At 28.7% G+C, this 23,419-nt stretch overlaps 2 protein-coding genes across 4 annotated transcripts in view; one reads left to right on the top strand and one right to left on the bottom strand.

Moving 5' to 3' along the window:
• LOC129916162 (probable 2-oxoglutarate dehydrogenase E1 component DHKTD1 homolog, mitochondrial) overlaps positions 1-23,419 on the top strand; it is a 107,397-nt gene that overhangs the window by 5,272 nt on the left and 78,706 nt on the right. The window contains exon 2 of the mRNA XM_055995968.1: positions 13,358-13,786. Within this exon, the coding sequence (XP_055851943.1) occupies positions 13,723-13,786 (64 nt within the window). The 5' untranslated portion in view covers positions 13,358-13,722. The remainder of the gene's footprint in view (positions 1-13,357; positions 13,787-23,419) is intronic.
• Positions 13,327-23,419, bottom strand: part of LOC129916159 (protein mesh) — a 50,656-nt gene continuing 40,563 nt past the window's right edge. Inside the window, exons 15-17 of one of the 3 annotated variants that reach the window (XM_055995963.1) lie at positions 20,365-20,601; positions 20,248-20,295; positions 19,475-20,193 (exon numbers count right to left, since the gene is read on the bottom strand). In XM_055995963.1, the coding sequence (XP_055851938.1) occupies positions 19,853-20,193; positions 20,248-20,295; positions 20,365-20,601 (626 nt within the window). In that variant the 3' untranslated portion in view covers positions 19,475-19,852. Of the gene's footprint in view, positions 13,567-19,474; positions 20,194-20,247; positions 20,602-23,419 lie in introns of those variants that run through there. The other 2 variants (XM_055995962.1, XM_055995964.1) reach the window with 2 other exon arrangements.

Genomic DNA, 23,419 nt, shown 5'->3' with positions numbered 1-23,419 from the left:
AATAAACAAACAACAGTCGAGAAAATTTGTTTATTTTTCTTTGTTATTTTTCTCTGACAGACCCTGTTTTGTTGCTTTTAAATTGTAATATCTTTAGTTCTAACTTCAACTTTGGAAACTTTTATACATTTTTGAAAACAGCAATAACACGGCAAGTTTTCAATATAATAAACCAGGGTCACACCATAAAAAATTTGTTCAGGGTGTTGCTCTGAAATAAAAGTGAGAAATTGAGTTTTCATAAAACATGGAACTGTTAATTCATTTGCAGCAAAATGGCGAATGAAATAAAAAATATTTTGATTAATTAATTATTTCTTATTATTAAGCAATGTTTTAGTGAAAGAATTGTAAAAAACAAAAATCAATTATGAGCGGAGGAAGCAAAATACTGTTGCAAAGTCGGGATTTATCGAAATTTCACAAAAACTGCATTAAATCAAAAACCGTAAGGATTTGGGATGAACAAGTTACCAAATTCTGAGAGCCCTTAAGTTGGCCTATCTGCATACTTCGTTTGATCCATTACTTTTGGGACACCCTGTATAGTAGGCCTTAAAAAATTCTTACTTTTTTTGTAGGCATCGTAGAAATGTGATTGAAGCTTAATACAAAATGTATAAATAATAAGCTTTCAGATGGTATAAAATTTATTAAAAAAATGGTCGTCGTGAAAAAAATCATGAGTGCAATTATCAAGTCGTAGAAGTTAAACCTTAAAAAATCATTTTTCTTGAAAAAAAAAAATCGAAAAAATTTAACTTAACTCCACCACCTCTAAATTCATGATTATTTTATTACGAATCCTAAACTTGCCCTATAGATAGAAGAGAGTCTTAGCTAATATGTATATTATACACTTTGGCTAAAAAACAATTGAGTAGGGTTGCCAAGTACTTGTCTGCATTTGCGAAGTGGCACCCGATATTTTTTTTAGATAGAAGAGAGCATTGTCTAAAATATGATGTATAATTTAGCTTTCTAGTGCATTAAAAGTTATACTGTTTTGTTCAAATAAGATTTTTGTCAGTGTTGTTTTCATTTGCCACATTTCTAGGCTTACGTTCTTTATATTATTTTATTTTTTTTTTTTTATTACTTTGAATTTCGGTTGGCATTTCAAAATTTTTCTTAGATGTGAATGTATTAGTTATGTGACAATTTTTCCTTTAAAATAGGGTTGCCACATAGAAGTTCCCATTTTAGAAGTCGCAACCATATTTTTGTATTTTCAGTATCAACTCATCTTTCATTTTTTTCAATTAATGCATACGCTTGTTTGATGATATCTTTATCAAATTTGAACCAGGTCCTTCCCATGTATTATCTCCACAAAATCTCTCAGCGATTCATGACTTTTGTGCCATATATTAAGTTGGAGTTATCACATAATAAAGACTTTTATCCCAAGTGGTTAGGTTCCTGTATCCGGGTGACTTTTGCTTTCCTTTTAGTTTTTGTTTGCAAATTAAATAATTTATTTCAATTTCGAGTTAATGCCTAGGTACCACATGTTCTTTAAACAACAATTACCCCGAAAATACCAAAGGTCCACTTGTTGTCCTTATTAACTTTACCCACAACAATCATTACTCCCAATTATCTCAGTATACCACCTAGTTTAAACAACAACTGTAACAAAGGTACATAATAAATGGCAACAAACATTCTCAGCTAGAATTCGCCTTATCCTCAGTTTCCCACTTTACAAGTTACCCTACAATTCAATTATTCCAATTTGCATAAATTAATTTGCATAAACCCCTACGGGGAACTTGCAATAATTTACTGCATATTCCACCCTTTGCATCAAGTTATACAATTTAACCCCAATAAGCCTTTGTAGTTTGTTTCAAGGCTGACACAAAACACCAAAATGGAAATCCTACTCATCCTTTCTATTTTAAACAAGTTTCCATCTGGCAACTCTCGTTGATGTAGTCTCTCTCAAAACCAAGTTCCGAGATGATTGTGATTGTGATATGCATGCTAAAGTTACGCACATCAATTAAGTTGCAAACGTGAGGCTATTCACTTCAATATCACAAAAAAAAGAAGCGGAAAATGTTTGTTCATTAAATTTCCCTACAGGACACAATCCGCATTCCAGATACAGACTATGCACAGGACCAGGATAAAGCGAAAGCTGAATAATACTTTATTCTTCCTGGCTTGGCAGACTTTTGTGTATTCTTACTCGATGCTGGCGACTTTTCTTTTTCATCTTTTTTTTTTTTTTTTTTTTGTTTTTTTTTTTTTTTTTTTTTTTTTTTTTGTTATCCTCGAGACATTTAAATAATTCGTAATGTTGTTACAGAATTAAAGTCGCATATTTTGTGGCTATACGGGGGCTCTTGCTTTTGGCATTTTAAGAAGAATCTTTTGCCATTATTCAGTTGTGCAAGCTTATTAGGGGAGATTTTGTTCTTATTTTTTTTTTTTTGCTTTTCTTTTTGTTAATTTCATGGCCCAAACAAAAGATTGGGTTCTTGTGTGTGTTGGATGTGCGAATAACGAGAGATGTCTGTTGTAGAGAATTGCCTCTTTTGTTATGGAGAAGACAAAATTAATGGAGATTTTTCGTTTAATAGGCTCCAAGAGCTTTAAGTGATGAGTATACACAGACTTTGATGGAGATTGATAAGATTAAGTATTTAATGGAACTCAAGAGGAGTTTCTATACACTTCTTTTGTATGGTGAAGAATCTTAGCTCAAAGAAAATGACCATTTGGGATATAGGGAATATAATTTTTTTTTTTTCTTAGAAAGAGCAACTTTTGCTCATAGATATTAGAATATTTTTGAAGCATCTTGGCAATAAAAAGCTTGAACTTTGATGTTTCTGGAAGTATGATTTATATTTTTCTTGCGAATTTTTATTTTAGTTTGAGAACTCTTCAAAGTTTCAGCAAATTTTGAAATAGGTTATCCCTTTTTTTCGACATGCTGAAAATAGAAAGATCTATAGGAAGTAGATATTTTATACGTAAATAAAAAGAATGTGTAGAATTTTGTTGTGGCACAAAAGATTCAAAATCCTTTATCAAGGGGCACGGTAGTGCCCAGCCAAGTACTCTAGCAACTTTGGCACTACACCCTTATTTACAGGAAACAACTCAGGCCATTTTCGACCCCCCTCTAACTTCCACACCAAAGATGCTAGAAATTTCATTTGTTGAGCTGATCGAAACCAAACTCCTCACAAAATTTCAGCCTCTTACGATGAGTAGTTTCTGAGATATAGGGCTTCAAAAATCGCAAAAACCGTAACTGACGACTGACTGACTGACTGACTGACTGACTGACTGACTGACTGACTGACTGATTCACTCACTCACTGACAGATCATCAAAATTATGGAGAACTTCCCGTTAACGTAGAAACTTGAAATTTTACACGGTGATAGGACTTGTGGTGTATACAAAGGAAAAAATCGAAAATTTGAGATTTTCGATTCAGGGGGCGTGGCATCCGCCCATTTCCGCTGAATTTTCATCAAATATTATAGAGCACTTCTGATTATCGTAGAATCTTGAAATTTGGTAGAATGGTAGAGATGGTACTTTATACAAAGGAAAAAATTTAAAATTTGAAAATTTCAGCCAGGGGGCGTGGCAACCACCCATTTTCACTGAATTTTCATCAAATATAGAGATTTTCAATTCTACAGCCATACCTTGAAAAAGTAGTGGGTTCAAATTCGTATCAATAAAATTTTGATTGTTTGCTTGGCAATTTTTGAAATAACTTTAAAAATCGGTAATTAAAAGAAAAATTGTCAAGGGTACAATCAAAATTTTATTGATACCAATTTGAACCCAAACATTAGAACTTGGTACACTTTTACATCTCAGTACTTTTTGTGCCAGCATAATTTCAACATGTAGGACCAGGTTTTCGTCCTTGATGTTTGTGGGTGTGACTACACACTATTGTGTAGTATCAGTTCTCAAATTATCTGTCACAAATCTAGAAATCGCAGCTTTGTTTATTTATTCTGAGGCGCTTATACTGTCCGAAGACCGCAGTAAACGTTGAACAGATAAACGAACAAAGGTATTAAAATTGAGTCAACAACAATTATGAATGAAAAGACATTTTGTTGTATTTTCAAATATATGTACAAACAATTTTATTAATAAAATAATTGAGAAATTTAAATTACGTTAAATGAAATGAGTTGGCAACCATAAACTTCGTTGAACTATTTTTATAAAATTATCTAGGCGCTTTGAAGAAAACGTCGTAAATAATAAAAAAATAATTAAACGATTCAAGGTTGGCTTACAATCAAAGCCACTCCCCCTGGTGTGATACTTTTTTGAGAACGTTAGCGCTAGGCAACCTTTGCTCAATGAAATATCAAACAAGAGTGATTTGTTCTGAATCAAGCTCTGCCTTTTATATGATTTTTGAAACAATTTTAAATCAATGAAATATATGATTACAAACATAAATTATTTTAAAGTGATTAAACATAAAGTATTAATTTAGAATATTGAACATTTAAATGAGAATTATATGAATTAACAGTAAATGGATGTCTTATAAACATAGGAGAACTTGGCTCTTTTTTTAACAGTAATGTTTTTGTTGTTTATTCCAACTCGAAGCGAAAATTTTTGTGTTTTAAACTTAATTTATGGAAATCTTGTCAACTTTTTAATGGATATTCTCAATTACAATTGAAGGATCAATTGAAATGCCAAAATCTTAAAAATCAATATATTTTATTAAAATACAATACCAAGTCTTATAATATCCAAATGGATTCAAGTGGCTCTATTTCTTTTAGAACTATACAAAAGGCCATTTAGACATATAACCTTCCAATTTCAATGAAACTTTTAAGGCGCACTTGCATTTTCAAATTATTTCAAGCACAAATGACTCACTTTCAACAGGAAATAGTTAAAAAAAAATTGTTTTGCAAAAAAAAATTTGTATATTTACTGTTAAATACGAATTTTTTGTATTTTTAATAACTTCCATCATACACTCACTCATACAAATACATTTTTCAAAAGTTCAAAAGTTCAAATGAATATTTTCCAAAAATTGGGTACAAAGCAAAGAGATTGGTTTCGTTCAATCTCCTCCGATTGGGTAGTAGTTTTACATCATTTGAACTTTTTCTTTGTCAATTCTTAACCGATTTTTATAAAAAGTACCATGTTGAGTTTGGAAATAATTATAGATTTTACATATAAAATCACGATAATTTTTGAATGTCTTAAATTATGAGGATTTTTTTATGAAAACCACATTTTTTACTCTTCTTTGAAAAAATCTAGATGTTTTTTGCAAAGCCTGAAGGTAAAAATAAAACGTTTTTATCAACTAATTCCCGATTTTTGGATGAAATGACATATTTTCATACCATTCTTTAACAAATTAGGTGACTTTTATTATATTTAAAATACATTTTTTTTTTTATTGTAGGCTTAAAGTCAGTTTTATTGTTATCTTTTTTTTTTTTGCGCAACGTTTCAGGGATGGTTATCCCCTTCATCAGGCAAAATATAAACAATATTTGATGATAACAAAATAATAATAACAATTAAATAAAACTGACTTTAAGCCTACAATAAAAAAATTTATTTTCATACCATTTCAATAAAAAACGTGAAAAGTTTCTGTCCAAGTATATTTTGAGTGTATTATTATTATTAGACCGAATTTTTGCAGTAATTTTCGGTTTTTTTTTTTTTTAATTTTGTTGACTAATCTTATTTCTGGTCCTAGGTATTTGATAATAAAAACCACGAATCTGCAAAATGGTAGTTCGTGGTTTTGGCTTTGTAAGATTTGGAAATTTTGGAATCTTTGGACATTGATAGTTTAGGCTGCTAATCAACAGCTTTTTATTATGTAGCGACAATGTAATGAAAAAAAATTTAGTATAACCAAAATAAATAATTATTTTAGAATAAAAGTTTTATTAAATAGGAGCATATAATTTTTAGAATTTGATTATAAATTAATTGAGGCAGTTTATTTCATTGATTTATAGTGGAGTAACTAAAGCTCAAAAATTGGCAATATTAGGGAACCCAACAGCTTAGATTTTGATGATCTTTTTTTTCAAACGTCGGTAATTAAAAATACTTTAAAGTCTATATATTAAAAATTGCCGGTGTTGCCGTTTTGATTTTTTAAATTTAATTGAAGATTTTTGTGAACAAAAACAAATTTTTTTCAAAAATGTTTCTTAAATTTCATAAATTAATTGATGCCAAAAGATTGTCTAGGAAATTCAAGGAAAAAAAAATATATCGGAGTGAGGGACAATCTTCCATAGTTCAAGCGATAGATGCAATTTTCTTATTAATTGACTTTAAACACAAAAAAAAATATTTGAACACAACGGCAACACCTACAATATTCAAATAAACATTTTTTAAAAGCTAGAAGCTTAGTCATATATGTTAAATTAAAATTAAGTTAATTGAATAACCGGCTTTTGAAAGAATGGTAATTGAACTAAGATTTTTGAAAAAAAAAATTATTGAAAAAATTTGAACATGTCGTTTTTTAAACTTGGTCGTAATATAAAATGCATTTATTTTCAAATTTTTTTGGCCGCATTTATTATGATTTCAAATTATAAAAGGAAATGTCAATATGTATTACGGTTCATGAAAAAAATTAAAAAGTATTTCATTTTCGAAGAACTTTTTTTAATAAAAGTTTTGAAAAAAATGTAACTTATTTTTTTTTTTAAGTTCAACATCTAAACATAAAATTATTTTTTATTCATTTAATAAACCTTACTGTTGAAAGTTAAATAGCAAAAACTTAAAGTTCCTATTTGCCACAGTCTTTGAGAAAATTAATTATTTCAATGCAAAAATTCAGTTTTAATAAAAAAAAAAAAACCATTGAAATTGAAGTAATTTTTCTTTTTTTTTTTTTTCAAAAGTGTGATATATTTTACCTTTTTTGCTTCGAAATTCAACTGATAATATTTATATCCAAAATTTTTTTTTAAATAAATTCATATTTTATTAGAAAAAGTTTGGAAAAAAGTCATTTTAAATTTTTCTAATAACATTTTTGTTTTAATTCTGAGTTTGAGGACCATTTTTTCAAAAAGTCTTGATCAAATTTAGTGGATTTAAATTTAAGAGATAAGAATGAGCTTCTGGCTTTTTAAAAATGTATTTTAAAATATTGTAGGTGTTGCCGTTGTTTTCAAAATATTTTTTTTGTGTTTGAGGTCAGAATGTTAGAAAATTGCATTTATCGCTTAGACGATGGAAGATTGTCCCTTACTGCCTTTTATATATTTTCCTTAAATTACCTAGAGAATCTTTTGCTATCATTTGTTTTATGAAATTTAAGCAAAAAAAATGGTTTAGTTAAAAAAAAAATTAATTTTAATTTTAAAAAAACAATACGGCAACACCGGCAATTTTTAATCTATAGACTTTAAAGTATTTTTAATTACCTACGTTTGAAAAAAAAATCGTCAAAATCAGAGCTGTTCGGCCGGGTTCCCTAATAATTTGCTTTATTTACTCTACTATTATTTCATATTTAAATTTACAGTCTTGGTTAAAATAGTATTTAAAGTGTTTTTTTTTTTTTTAATTTTTTTCCCAAATTTTGAATTTAAAGTTGATTATTTCGAGAACAATTAATTGCAACAATTTGATTTAAAAATAAGAATCAAGTGTACAATTCTAGCTTTTGAAAAATGTATCATTCATAACTGTAAGTGTTGCCGTTGTTTTTTAATAATTTTTTTTTTATTTAACGTGATTTTTGGAAAATTGCCCCTCCCGACTAAACGGGAGGAGATGGACCCCCCTCCTATAGTAAAAAATTATTGTATTAAACTCCTCTACAAAATACCGTTATCAATTCTTGTCGCCTAAGAACTTTTGATTTTTATTCCAAATTGTCCCGATTAGAAATACAAAAAATATGAATAACTTTTGAAAAGGAGCATTAGGATTTCAATTGAAACTGATTTTGCACGTTTAATCATCAACAAATACAACCCAACTTGCAGTTTTTGTCGACATTTTTGTGCAACTTATCGATGCTTCCTGCCCACCGTGAAGGGTTCCGTAAATCGAGTTCATACTGTTTGTATAAATTTTTTCACATTTCTTACTTAAAATACATTAAAATTAAAAAATATCTAGCATACTGCAAGAGACTGAATGCTTGGAACTTTATAAAGTAATGTTTTAATTAGTGCATTTACACAAAATAATTTCATTTAATGAAACTCAGTTATCATCCATCAGAGAATCAGCAAAAGCTCAGATTGTGAATTCAAATGCAAGCTCATTTTGATGGACATTCGGAGATTGTGATTATGAATTTAATTACACACATCACAGACACAAACAACGCACAAAGAATTTCCATTTTACCATTCAACATCCATTAGGTCTCTAAGAGTATGGTCCTTCCTTGATCCAATTCCTGTATATATAACATTGTGCCTGTGATAACTCTATAATTACATTTGACGATAAAACGTTTTCCACACAATAGACCGCGTTCTTGTCCTTAACTCGCGTGCATTATGATGCGAAATTCAATTAAGTAAAATAATATTCAAACGGATATTGAAAGGATAGTTCCAACCAGTTCTTGCGAGAATGGAATAAAGGATGATGATGATGGCAGTAATGTCAATGGCTAAAACGGTTCTATTTTAAATGACAAAGGTTAAAGAAGATTACTTATGTCAGCCACGTTTAACGTGGGTATAGGTTTAGAAGATGTGATGGGTGTTAAGTCCTTTGGAAAACAAAGATTAAGGTGTAAGTGAGCGACTTTAGCCAACTTAATTACTATACTGGGAATAATTTAAAGAGTTGTAATTTACCTGGAAAATGCTAAGAATTTAACACAGTTCGGCTTGAATAGATAGAGAATTTAATTGACAGAGTAAAAGTTCCTTCTTGGTGAAATAACTTTAAGAATTTTACAAATATTTACCAAGATCTTTGACTGAGTACAGAACTATTTTCTTCTTTAGTTAAACAGAATTCGTTTATTCCAAGGACAAAAGTGGAGGGTGTTTATAGCTATTTCCTAGTATTTCTTTAATTTTAGTCATCGAGAAAGAAATCTTTTTAGGAGGTGGATGAAAAACGCGTTTTTTTTTTTATTTTCGTGTTATTTCCTCTGGGTAAAAAATAATAAAATATTTGCTCCTTGGTAAATTAAATTGTTTAATCAAAATAATCAAATATATTTTTTTCTAACTTTTTTCTAGGTTACAAAATTACAATAGCTATGTGTTTGTGTATGCACTTAAGCGCATTTAGCAACTGCTTTTATAACAAAATTTTTTCACTTTAAAATAATTCTGTTTTGAAATTTAAGTCGCATAACTTTTTTATTTTAATTTTTGTCTAATCTTAAAAATAAATATATTTTATACTCAAGTATAAAAAAAACTCAAAAATCCCTTCAAACTCAAAATGAATAAAAAAAAAGAAAAACCATTGCAAAACGCACCAATTTTTTCGCAACGAAAAATCCTACTATTAAATTTTTATAAATTTTTCTCCTTAAAACAAAACAAAAAAAAAATAGTCCAATTGTTAAGCCTTTTCCATTTAAACAAAAAACAAAAAAAAAACTTGTACAAAACTAAACAAACAAGAAATAAAAAGCTAAAATTCTAATCTACACTCTAAGTAAAAAATATAAATCTACTACATAAAATAAAAATTAAAATAAAAAGAAAACTAAAATTTTCCAAAATTATGTTCTTCTATCAAAAATTAATAGAATAATAAAATATATAAAAAAAAAATTGAGAAAAAAAAAACATGTAAATACTAAGGTAAAATAAATTACCCTGTTTCAATCAAATCCATACTATTATTCTACTTAAATAAAAAAATACCTCTTATTTTTATTTTCGTTTGTATAAATATTTTGTTGAAAAAAATTGCTCTTAAACAAAAGAAAAAAATAGCTTTACTAGAATAAATCCTATAATGAAAAATACACTACTTATCTAAGAAAAAAATATAAAATAAAAAAATCTTACAAGTAAGTTATTTAAAATTCTATATGCTGATACTATCATTTAGATGCTTTCAGTGGCTATAAGTGCAAAAAGATTGAACTAAAAATTATATTTAAATGAAAAAAATTCACATGTTGGTACGAGTATAAAAATTAATAAAGTATTTAATCCAAAATAATTAAAAAAAAAAATGTAAGAGAAAGTCTAAATTCCAAATTCTACTTAAAAAAGTGTGAGAAAAAATAAATTAAGAAATATAAAATAGTAAAATATTGAATAAACATGAGATTTTAATATATGCACGCACCATTGACTTTCTTGGTTGAAATAAGAACAAAATAAAAAAACACACTGATGTAATAGTTGACAAACAAAAAAAAATATTGTAATCGAATTTGAGAACAATCGCCGATTAATATTGAACAAATAAAATGATTTCCCAAAGAAAACGCTTCTTTTGTATTTTTTAACATTTCAGGTCAAAAAACAACAAAAGCACTTAACACATTTTTACTTCAGTGGGGTAAGATGTTGAATGTTTTGATTTGATTTAGAAATTTTGTATTTATAAATTTTCAGAAGTTGGTTTTTAGCTTACCGCGAGATTATTTTTTAATTATTAGCTTTAATAGTGTACCCTACGAAAATTCAGTACATATTTTTTTTGTGAAAAATAAACATAAGATTCAAGATTCAATAATCTAAATCTAGCGATTTAGAGCTGCCAGACTTTGAAATTCGTCATTAGAACTCATAAGGCTATAAAACTGCATAATCACATTTTGGTTATACATCCACTCTCAAAATTTGCTGTGGGCTCTCGGTCTATAAGAACTGTACGTTTTTTCTTAAATGTAGTAGGTACTCATTTTTTGAATTTATTTGATAAACAAAAACAAAACAAATACCAAGGCACACTTTATTCACTCTTTATTATATTTAAAGTGTACATTAAAAATAATAAATCTGTCAAATCGCATACAAATTTTTTGAATGGCGACTTTAAATTAAATGAAGTGTGAATAAATTGGGCCTAACTTGGGTAATTTGTTTTTGTTTTGAGAATCAAAAAACCAAAAAAAATTAATTCATCTATATCAAGCGGATGAGGAGAACCGAATAAGCAATAAAGATTTATTTATAAAATCTATTTTTTTATTGAACTTATCTGTTTTCTTATTTTTTGTTTCTAGTTGTTGTGCACATTGGCATGAGCATTTAATTTTTTATTATTTCTTTAAAACGTAGCTGTGCTATAATACAACAAAAAAAAAAGGAAATTAAAAGAAGAGTTGCTAAAAATATTGTTTCATCGATTTAACATTAATACCTATTTTATATATGTTTTTAAATTTTTAATTTTATTTTCTTTGTTTTTTTTTTCATTAAATATGAACAGTTATACCAAAACAAATACCTAGGTACTATTAAAAAAATTCTAATGCTTATCCTGGCCGCCATTTGTTTGAATGAAAAAAGTTTGCAGCTTTTTCGTCTTCCATACCTATATGTATTTATACATTTTGTTACTTTGATGTCATAAAGCATGAAACCACTGTGCGACGAGCTATAGAGCTACAAGTTCTTACGAAAAGTGGCCTTTTGCAGAGCCTTTTACGTTTTACTTTTTTCAAAAAAATATTACGCATACACCATAGTGACCCAGTTCGATAATAATGAAATATTATTCTTTTATCAGGTTTGTTTGATAGTTCATTTCACCTTATTCAATATTTAAATAACAAATAAGTGTATATATGTACATGATTGTATTGGTTTAAAAAATGGTTATTAATGGTTGAAATGATACCTACCAGTTCGGCGTTGATTTATTTTTATTTGCATTAGGCATGCTTAAGTACAAAGAACACCTACAAAATGTAAGATTGAAATTAAGGTACTCAGTCTAAACGAAATTGACTGAGCATCAGCTCTAATATTTCGATTTCAAAAAAGTGTCGCATAAGTCACGTAATTTAACTCTCTTTTGTTCCGCTATGGGGTCGAAAAGTTTCTAAGTAAAGTGTTTTTCTGTTTTTTTTTTTTTTTTGTTCCATTTTGTTTCCATTTGAATTTGAATCGACAATATCCTGATGATTAACGCTGTTTTTTTAAAAGTCGAGGTGCTCCTTTTTAAATAAAATATTCAAAAAAGAAAAAAAGGTCTGGAAAATCATCTGTACGAAATTTCCGTCTGTTTTGGAGCAAAATCTAAAATTTTCTTAATTCAACTTAACTCAACTTAAGATTTCTCGAAGAAGAAAAGAGAAAATTTAGAAAGCGAAATGTAGTCCCTTTAGAAACCGTTACCAATTTATTTAAAACAAATGACCAAACGCTAAGAAATAGCCTCGAAAACTGGTAAAAATCGGCATTTTAGATTTTCCAACGGGAATATCTCAAAAACGTGATGTGATCGAATTTTTCTGACTTCGGATTCGAGCTTAGCAGTACAAAAACCTGTAGAAAAGTATACTTTGGTTTCTGTAACAAAAAAAAAGTTTAATTTTGTTGACTAGTGCAATTTTTTTTTTTTTCATTTCAAAATACACAAAGCGTTAGTACCTTCCTTTAGCATAAATTTTCTTGCGAAATTTTTAAAGATGGTACCTTAAATTTTGGGCATTAGGAATCCTTTAACGTAATTAATTGTTTTAGTACGGAAAAGAAAGTGAATAAACGGTGAAATCATTAACATCAAGCTTTTTTTTAAACAAATTTTTGAATTAATCATTTCTCCATTTGAGTGAATTATGAGAAGATAAAAAGGGAAACAAATAATTTCCTGAACAAAATAACAGCACCTGACACAGATGGAAGAACAGCTGGATGCCATCCAATCATGCATTTTATCTTACATTTTATTTCTTGGTGGATACATTCTTGTTGTGCAATTGCAATGTACATTTTTTTAATAACATCCTTCATTCCTTTCCAAGAGCCATTTAAATCAATTACTTCAATAAATACTATTTCATCTCCAATCAATTTGTTTCCTACAGACATTCTATCGTTTAATCGCCGCCAATTAAATTTTATTGATACATAAAAAACGATTTGCTCTTTTGTAACATTTTTCGCAGTAAAACTTCTTTGGTTCACTTATTTTTATGGCTTTGGTCAACATTCTTCGATTTTACAAAACGAATATTACCATATCGATTTTGTAAAGTGAGCATAAACCGTTAAAATTTTCTTTTTTTTTTCTGTCCTCAAAATATAAATGTTTATTTATTTAATTGTCATTGCTCACTCAACTGAATATTATCACAATTTTGTTTTTATCTCACAAATATAATCTTATATCTAAAAGCTTGAACATTTATTATCTTTTTTTTTATTTTGTATAGAAAAGACCCCTAAAAGGATCATTAGAAAAACTTTTTCTTAGTTCCGCCGCGGCCATTAAGAAGAGCAGCAGCAGCTTCCTCTTCTTGAGCAATTTTCGCCTTTATCCAATAGTGTGCAGAACAAACGACAGCCAAAACGGATGGAATAACTATCAGCATAATCAACGCCACCGATACACTTGCAACACGTGCTGTGTGCTCTTCGTTACCTGTTCCGGAAGAGCGATTAGAAAATCTCATTAGGCAAAAGCTCAATACATTAAGAGGCTAAAATGTTTTTTGAAAGGAAAACAAAAAAACAAACAAAAAAATAATGTTGGCTGTTGATGTTGATGATGGAAATGGTGAAACAGAAAACAAAATAAATGAGGGCAAAAGTTGTGATAAATGAACATCAATATCATCTTAAGGGTTTCGAAAAAGGATACGGTAAGTAATTGGCTGAATATAGTATATATAGATTGGGTACCTATACTTACAATGATTTTTCACCTAAACATTAAAAAAAAAAAAACATTCACAAGGTGTTTTAGGAAAAAGAAATTAACAAAAAATAATGTTTAAACTTGGATACAAAACAGTTCTTATAAAAGCTAATAATATTTTTTGGAAACAGCTTTACTTTAGACACTTTTACGCGTTAGCCGTTTTCAAAATATAACAAGAAAATAAGATAAAGAATTAGGCACATGATTTTTTTTTATAAAACGGTTGCATTGATCATAGAAATACTTGCTACTGAGAAACTACTTGATCACTCTTTTAAAATGTCATCATTGAAATAGGAAATTATTCGGTTTAATTAAAAAAATAAATACTATATATTTTTGGTTTATAAAAATGCCAATTTAAACAGATTATTCTCTAAAACGAACTAAAAGGGTTTTTTAATACATTGAAAGACTTAACCCTTTCGGTACCAGCGTTACTCTCATGTAACATATATTTAAGAATTCGTAAAAAATATTCTATTAAATAATTTTTTAGGTTTCGATGGCTTAATTGAAAGATAATAATGCCTAGTTACTGGATTATTACAAAAAGTAAGTCAAACATCATACTTTTATTTTTTTTTTATCGAAAAAGGTATCTACTGAAGTTCACATTTTTTTTTTGCAAAAAAAATTTTTTTTTATATATGGTCATAATTTTGAAAAAAAGATATAAAAAATGTTAATGCAGAAAGTGTTTTGTTTTTTGGCTTAGAAGAAGTAGCATACAATACTGTTCTATAAACAGTTATTTTCTCAGCTGTTCGACTTTTTTTAGTGGTCATAGGCAGTGTATTTTAATTATTATTATTTAATATTTATTATTTTGGAAAATTACTTTTGCTATTCATATTTTTTAGTTGTGATGTTTTTGACACGATAATACCTACTGAAAAAACATTTTTTAATATTGATTTTCATAGCTTGGGTTAGAAAGGGTTAACTATACATTTTTTAGCGGAAACTGCCTTCTGTCCAAAAAATGTTAAATGTCAAGTAATCGACAATCCTACACAAATTCTTAAGGACACAGCATTAATCCTTATGTCACAGTTTACGCAGAGGAAAAAGTAAAGAATAAGAGTTTATGTTCAACATAATATGTAAATTAATTAAGTTTCGATTCAGCAAAATGTAACTAAAGTGTTTTGAATTTTTTTTTAGAATTTGAGTAGGGTTACCTACCGATCACTTACTCATAATTTAGAGACATTTTTGAAATAGAAGAGAGTCTCAGCTAAAGTTTGATATCAAAGTGTAAAAAAAAAAACTATATACCTACTCTTTTTTCAATTTTTTTTTAATTTTTCATTTGAATTTGTAGGCCTACATGCTTCATTCCATATATTATTTTATTAATTTTGTTCACTATTTAGGCTTTTGTATGGCATTTTAAAAAATGTCTTCTTATTTGCTCAAACCACATTTTGTTTTGTGTTTCGATGGCAAAGTAAACATTTATACTTAAGTCCTTAGACATTATACATGATTCATTGACTTTTTGGGACGAATTACAGATTTTACTGTTTCTTCGAAAAAACACCCTTTCACCCAAATTTTTGTATGAAAACTTTTTTTTCTTGCTTTCTATCCCAAATATGCTAAGTTTTTACCAAATTTCATTATAGGATAGCCCTTAATTTTTTTTTCGCTAAAAAAAAACACCCTTTTAACCATGAGATTCTTATAGACACTTTAGATTCTTGTGTTCAATCTTAAAAGTAACATAATTGCATAGTTTCAAAAGGGTACCAATGTTCTTACTTACTTTTTCCAATACACCCACATTTTCTCTACACTTAAAAAAAAAACACCCTTTCACATGAAAAAAAACCATAGATTTATTTTATTCGTAATTCCCTTAGGAAAGACAACACATTTAAAAAATATCGTAAGGGTTGCCTTTATATACCATTAATTGTATCGGACTTCGCGGATTCTCCTTATTTCCCGAAAAAAAATCTTTTACCTAAAATATATCCTAAAATTCGGTAAAATTTTAAAAATTTATGAAATATTTTCAAAATTTGTTCATGCCTAAAAGGAGTGCACGAAAGAATTATTTAAAATTTTTACTAAATTTTTTAAGTAAAACACTTCAAAACTAAAACACTTTTTGGAATTTTTAGAATATATGAGTATTTCAATTTTATGTTTTTGAAATATCTTTTTTTTTTAAAACAGGTTGATTAATTTTTTCGGAACCTCGTTTATAAAAATGTTGATTAATGCATTTTTCATAAATGACAGTTTTTAACCGAACTCATTTCTTTGGTGCCCTAGTTTTTCTAAGTGATGAAACCACAGGGGATTGTTTCGATTACGAGGAATTTTTTACTTTCTTCCAGGTTAAAGGAAGTTTTATAGTTCAATCTCATATTTTTTATCAAAGGAAAGTTATGAGTTTTATTTTGCTTTCCCTCACCACAGTTTTTTGTCTCCTATTCAAAGTTGATAGTGAGTTCAAACTATCGATTAAGAAAACCATATTTTGTTCAATAAAATGAATATTTGATTTAAGACTTTGGAAAGAAAGAAGATTTGGAAAAAAGAAATATTTTTTCCATGTAATCCATTGAAAGATTCAACGTTCCAAAACACCCTGTAGCACACCATGAAGGTAAAACAATTTTTTGTTTCTTAGAAATTAACTAAAAGTTCAAAAGGCTACCGGTATTTTGTTTCCTTTCCAATAAGATGATAACAGGAGTAAACGAAGAAGGTTTTTTCTTCCAACTTTTTTTTAATGGTCCAGGGTTACTGGACTAGTTTCGGATCTTTGAAAAAAGTACTTTTTAACCTTTTTTTCTGTTTTCAGTTTCATTTGTTCTTAAATTTCACATACCCAGGTTTTTCTTTTTTGACAAAAAAACCTTTGGCAAAGATGTCTTAAGTAAAAAGGCAAATTTTTTTGTGATGTGACCTATGGGATCAAATTATGTGTAAAAAGGGACTCGTGTAATAAGCTACACACACCATTTACTATTCCTAAGTGGTTTTGATTTTTTCAAGGGTTTCGAATTTTTAAATTGAAATAGCATATTATGGTTGTGTAGGCGCATATTTACGAATATCTACCTACTTGAGGTAATATGAGTGTGGCATTTCTCGTTGTCATATTCGAAACGGTTCTTTAGGTTTAAATTCTAAAATACTTTTATCCTTTTCCATGAATATTTTGGTTTTAAAAAGTTTTAACTTTGTAAAAGAGATAATGTGAAGATTTTTTTATATGCTTTGAGTGCTTTATTGGGTCATGATATTCTTTGAACCCTTTCAACTTTATTTTAGTAAACGCAATAAGTAGAATATAGGAATATTCATGAAAAGGCTTATACTGAACAAAAATGTAGGATTATAAAATATCCTAAATCTTAATTTATTTTATCAAATATTACTTTCAGTAACTTTTTACTTACAAATTAAACGATTTTGGGAAAAGAATTAAAGCGCTTGTGAGTGCCACATTTTTTTTTTTAACCAACCAAAAATTCTTTCACTAATCGAGAGTCGAAAGATTTAGCAAAAGAGTGGGCAATCACCTGTTCTCAAAAAAAAAAAAAAAAAATGCACTACAAGGTCGCACTTTCTTTCTCCCATGATAAAAGTATCTCTTATCTTAAAGCTTTCTATGAAAATAAATAAGGGTAAGGCGTCGGTTAAATGCATCAGAAAAAAAGAAACAGTATAAAATTGAATATTTTTTCCTGATGGTCGTTTATATCGATTAGGAAAATTTATTTCAGTTGACAAATTACAAAATCTACCTACACTCTTCTTTACACGCAAAAAAGTTTTTCGTTTGCAATCTAGAACAGGAAAAAAATTGAAAAGAAACCGGGAAACGATTTGTTTCATTTTGTTTGAAATGTCAATCAGCTGGCACGAAAAATGAATTTGCATCAGGAAAACAAATAAATTTTCTTTTCAATAAAAATTCTTTCCATTGGTATAACATTTGTCTTTCAAATCAAATGAAAACATAACAAAATAACCGGCCCCTACATTAAAATTTAAATACAAATTTTCTAACATTTGAAGAAATGATTAATTTAAAGTTAAAAACAAAATCTCAAGATATTTCACCCATTTTAAAAAAATTGATTTTTCAAAAAAATATTTTGAAATATTTTTTAAAAATCCAAAAATGTGTTTTTTGATAAAATTTTTGTATTAAATTTTTTCTTGAAATCAATTACAAAAAAATTTGAACCAAAACGTTAGACCCGTTTTCGAAAAAAAATAACTTTTCTATGTATGTCCGTTATATGACAGGTACCGTTAGTTATGGTCCTAAAAAAAATGTTAATTTCTCCTCTACGGAATCACCAAAGACTGTTAACTACCAATTTTGAAGAAAGTAGCTCCAGTGGGTTAGGCTGTAGCAGATAGACAGAATGGCGAGACCCACTTTTTTGGCATTCTCCATTATCGTAATGTCATGCCTGATTATTGTCTCCAGTTAATTTTTTTTTTTCGAATCCTAAACTTACTCTTAAAAGAGTAAAAAGTAAAAAACATTAACTTATGCAAGCGCTTTTATTACGAATTTTTAGAACATAAAAACATTTCAGGTTTAATAAGATATTTTGATCACTGAAATTTAAGAAAGATTTCAGAGACTCTTAAGTCTGAGTAATGCATGTTTGAATTTTTAGATCCAGATAAACTGTTGTCATCTTCAAACCATATAATAAAAACCGAATCAAGCTAAAATATTAATAAGGCATACTAGCATATTAGATTTGTTCAAGCAAATTAATAAAATTTCTTATATTTTGAAATGTATATTTCTTTCCAAAAGTATTATTTTTAAAATTTTTTTATAAGAAATTAAATTTTTTGAATAAAATGATATAAAAGTGAAGGAACAACTTAAAAAACAAAAACAAATTGGGTTTGATGCCAAAATGCGGAGAAACGATTGTCCGCAGAAAAAAAAAAGTTTTATGACAAACTAAAACTGTAATAAATTCATGATTGGTTGTAAGAAAAATCTTTCGAATCAGACGTACATAGTTTGACAAAGATAAAGCTAGTTAAGGGAAAAGATAGCAAAAATTTAAAAAAAAACCGTCATAAGTCGAAAACGGGACGAAAACGAGAAAACTACATTCGACTTTAAATGACCTGAAGAATCCCTGATTTTCATTTTAGAGGTGACTGTGGGACACCCTGTATTTATACCATTCAAAGCTTTTCAAAAGCGTTTTCAAAGCGGGTCGCTTTCATAGTCCTTGAAGTTGTCGTACTTTTTTGAAATATTTTTTCGTGAAAATGTACGTAATATTCTTTGAATGTTATTCATAAGTGTACCTATGGGAATTTATAGTATCTGCCATAGTCGAATAATTTCAAACTCCTTTAAAACTTGTTTTCCAATAAATGCAAACAATTTTGAAATTAAATTTATCTATTTAATTATGTATGTAATTAATTAATCGTTTATTGAAATATTACTTACTTTTTAATGAAGAACGAAAAAAAATATCATCTCAACGCCAATCACTTAATCAAAGCAATGAGCATTATTCCATCTATAAACAAAAAAATAAAAAACAAAAACAGGGAACAAAACATATTTTACTTTATCTACTTTATTCTTATTTATTAAAAAAAAATTGATCAACAATACTCCGATGTTTAATAAAACTTTTTTTACAAAAAATGTTATGTTAATTGTACCTGAGACTACTATAATTTGTTTAGTAATAAAAATATAGAAAACAAACAAAATGGTGGTAGACTTTAAGTCATGGGTATATGGTTGGTTAATTAATTGTCGGACATAAAGTTGTTAAAAAAGTATTGCTATACAATGAACATGCAAAAACAAAAAGGTTAGCTTTTTCTACATTTCTACTTTGTGCAAAAATAAAGTAAATGTTTAATGGACTGGACACTGAATTTCTACCTTAATCTAAATGATTTGTATTAAAAAAAATAATTAAATTTATATAAAAAAAACTTTTGAACTTTTTGGCTATTTATTAGCCAAACCAATTTAGACCTCGGTGGATTTGGTATTCTGGGTACTGGGAGTTGGAGATGTTGCTATCGGCAAACCAACATCTTGGGTCAGGCGATTCGGGCCATTTGGTGGTGATGATGGAACTCGGTTGAAGAATGTCGATGAAGTTGCTGACGGTAGAACGGGTACCCCACCAAATCGATTACCAATGCCACTTGCACTGCTATTTCGATCAAGTCCACTAAACGTTGGACTATATTCGCCAGGCTCCTGTCTTTGATACGCTGGCACAGCTTGGTCTTCTTCTTCGATAGCATCACCGGCATCACCCGTTGACCGCAATGACCGACGCCCAGCCTGTTTTGGTCTCTCACCTATTTTATTAACGTATTGAATATCCTTAGCAATTTTCGAATCTTTAAACTCACTTCCTTCCGATGAGGTCACATCTTCATCGTCCAGGTCCCATTTTTTAGCTGGAAAATCAACATTCGGTTTCCCGGCTAGAGGTTCATGTGTGCGATAAACTTTTTCATACGACCTACTTTTTTTCAAAGTATCCGACGGCTCAGTGTCACTGTCATCATTCGGTATGGTCCGTAAATTGGTTCGGGAACCGGCTCTGGAACGGGGCAAACTCATTTTCCATGATGGATCGTCTTTGAGTTGTTTCTGGCGATAGCGATAGACACAGCAAACTATGCAGAGCATCATGGGTAGAATGACGATTAGAATAATGCCAATTGCAATGAAAGCGATGCGACGTGAGTAGTAGACTTCACCTGTGTAAGTAGGAGTAGGATAGTATTTGATTTGATATTAAAATATAGCAAAAAATAAATATATTCTATAAGAACTTTTATAACAAAAATGAAAAAATAAATTCTTAATTGGCGCCCAATGTGGGACTATTATTTTTTTGTGAGCATTTTCCTTCACTGCTATACATAATGTAAACTTTTTTTTACAACAAATCTTACACAAAAGACCTGAATTTGCACGGCCACTGAATGAGTGATTCAAATCAGTGAATTGGATAAGTGATTTAAATCGAAGGAAATTATTTTCGCATAAGCAAAAAAATAAGGGGTGTTTTATCAAACGTGACGCATGCTACACAATTGTATTTATGCTGTGTTGTGAAATAATAAATTGCTAAAGTAACATAGGCTTTATCCATTTTTTTGTCAATTTTTTTTTCTTAACGTGCTTCGACCCATCAATAACACTCAGAATAAAAAAAAGGATATGAAGAATTTATGAGATTGTAAGGACATGTTGATGTAATTTCTTCGAAATGTGAATAAATGTGACAGTTCTAAGTTAATGTATGAAAATATTAGGCAACAAAAAACGTGACCTATCAAAGAAATAAAAAAAGAAAATCTGATTTGAATGAGTGCTTTAGGCAATCTTTTATATTTGAAATCGAATGTTACCAAGGATTCTTGGTACTCTTTCATTGAAGAAAAAAAAAAAAAAAAAAAAACTACGAAAAATGTGTTGCGTAGGCTTATATGAATATGGATGGAACTTTCGTCACATTGAAGCAGAAATATAAAAAAAAATACAATATACATTTTTGGAAATATCGAGAATTTTATTAATAAATTATTTATGACGCTTGTTGAGTAGTTTAAGTTAGTTTGTATTAAAAAATGTGGTACATGGTGCTATCTTATAGTCGGAGAGTTGACTTTCGAGTTACTTGCTGATAAAGTTAGAGGGTAAAATTTGTCAAATGTACATGTAAAAAACTCAATGTAAAAAACTTGAAAATTACATGTAAAAAGCTCACAGATGTAAAAAATGGCATAAAATGAAATTTCTTGAGAAAGTCAAAACAAAAAATTATTTTCAACTATTTGGAGACAAAGAAAAATACTAACATTTTTGAACGATGATCAAGGTCATAATCTAAATTCAGAGCAAATGCTTGATTTCGTTTGGTGTTCTACGGAAAAAAAATTTGAATGAATTGTTAATGGACTTGCGCCAAATTTATATGTTTGGTTGATGAAGCGGGCAAATTAAATAACCTTAAAGCTTATTTGGATAGGTTTCCTCGTTTCATTTCAGCCGTGGGTCTAAAAAACATCACCTTTTAAAATTTGTTTAACTTTTGGTTTTAAATTATGCGAATCTTCAATGCCCTCTCCTGACTCATTTCTTAGAAGAAAGTTATTTGGTAATTTGTCAGAAAAATGGTATAGTATAATCTATGTTCTGTAAGGTTTGCAATAAATTTTGTATTGGATTTGAGGAGCAATATATTCAACTCCTCGAAGTTTATTGTTTGTGTAACTAGCATTTTATACAGCCCTATTCTGCTATCCATCGGGGGGAATAATCTGTAAATATTCACCAATTAGCTGCTATTGATGGGAGGGGGGGGGGGAATCGAAACTCGGTAATATCGGTAATGTTGTTCAATACTCCACTATTCACGTGAATAAACTTTCGCCATACATTTCCAATCCGCATACAAAATGTTGCGGATCTGTCACTTTTGGTTGTAAAAATAAATTCACCATCGTTAAAATTAAGCAAAATGCCACTTCTCATAAATTTTTAAATATTCTTTACTATATAGTTGGTTGTTTTTATTTTGTCTATGCAATTAAACACAAAAAATTTTTTTTTCTTTAAATTTACTTCGCCGCCATTTTTTTTTTTTTTTAAGTTGACGTTCAGGTGGACGTCAAATAGAGACAAGTTCACCCGATAGATAGCAGAATGGCAAGGTAGACTTAAAGTGAATCGAATGTGTGAATTGGATCTGATATTCACGTGAATAGCAGAATAGGGCTGATAGTCTTTTTTAATCGTAAAGGAAATTTCTTATAAATGCAATAATTAGCGAAATTATCTCATTTGGAAATATTTTTTAATTAATTATAATTTATAACCGTTTATTAGAATTAAATAACGCCAAATAAAGTGTTCTATACAAAATCTATACTTGGAATAACAACCTGGAAAATAAATGTGTTTTTTACCGTTTTATACCATTTTTTAGCATTTTTTACGTTTTTTACATTTTTTACACATTATTCACCATTTTGTTTCGGTTTTTTACACAAAAAATGTAAGAAACAGTTTTTTACACGAAATCCTCCAACCAGTTATTGCGACTTTCAACTAGTTTATCTGTTTGTTTATCCATATTGAAACATTTACAAATAACTTTTTAAAACCTTTATAAATTGTTTTTTATAGCCTCAAAAAAAGAACTATTGATATGGTCAGAAATTCGTTTTATGACTGAGTACTTTCTGTTTTTGTCAGTTGTAAAGTAATGGCCCACCTTAGAAAACCAAATTTTTATGAGTTTAATGTCGTTTTCTATTGACTTTTGAGATTTGTGTGTAAAATTCTGAGATTTTCCACTGCAAATAGAATATGAAATCTAGTTTTGTAATTGTGTGCGAAATCTGTGCGTATAAAAAAAATAAAACAACAACAAATGTTCAGACAAATGTCAAACAGAGGAGTGTGTGCGAAAGTGCGTGTGTTTGTATGCGTGAATCTTGATAAAAATCCAGAATCAGATTCTTAAATCTCAGATTCATTTTTTTGTCATTTTTTTGAATCTCAAGA

The sequence above is a fragment of the Episyrphus balteatus genome, chromosome 3 (genome assembly GCF_945859705.1).
Source record: "Episyrphus balteatus chromosome 3, idEpiBalt1.1, whole genome shotgun sequence".
NCBI classification, from domain to species: Eukaryota; Metazoa; Arthropoda; class Insecta; order Diptera; family Syrphidae; genus Episyrphus; species Episyrphus balteatus.
This window is presented reverse-complemented; position numbering and strand designations above follow the sequence as displayed.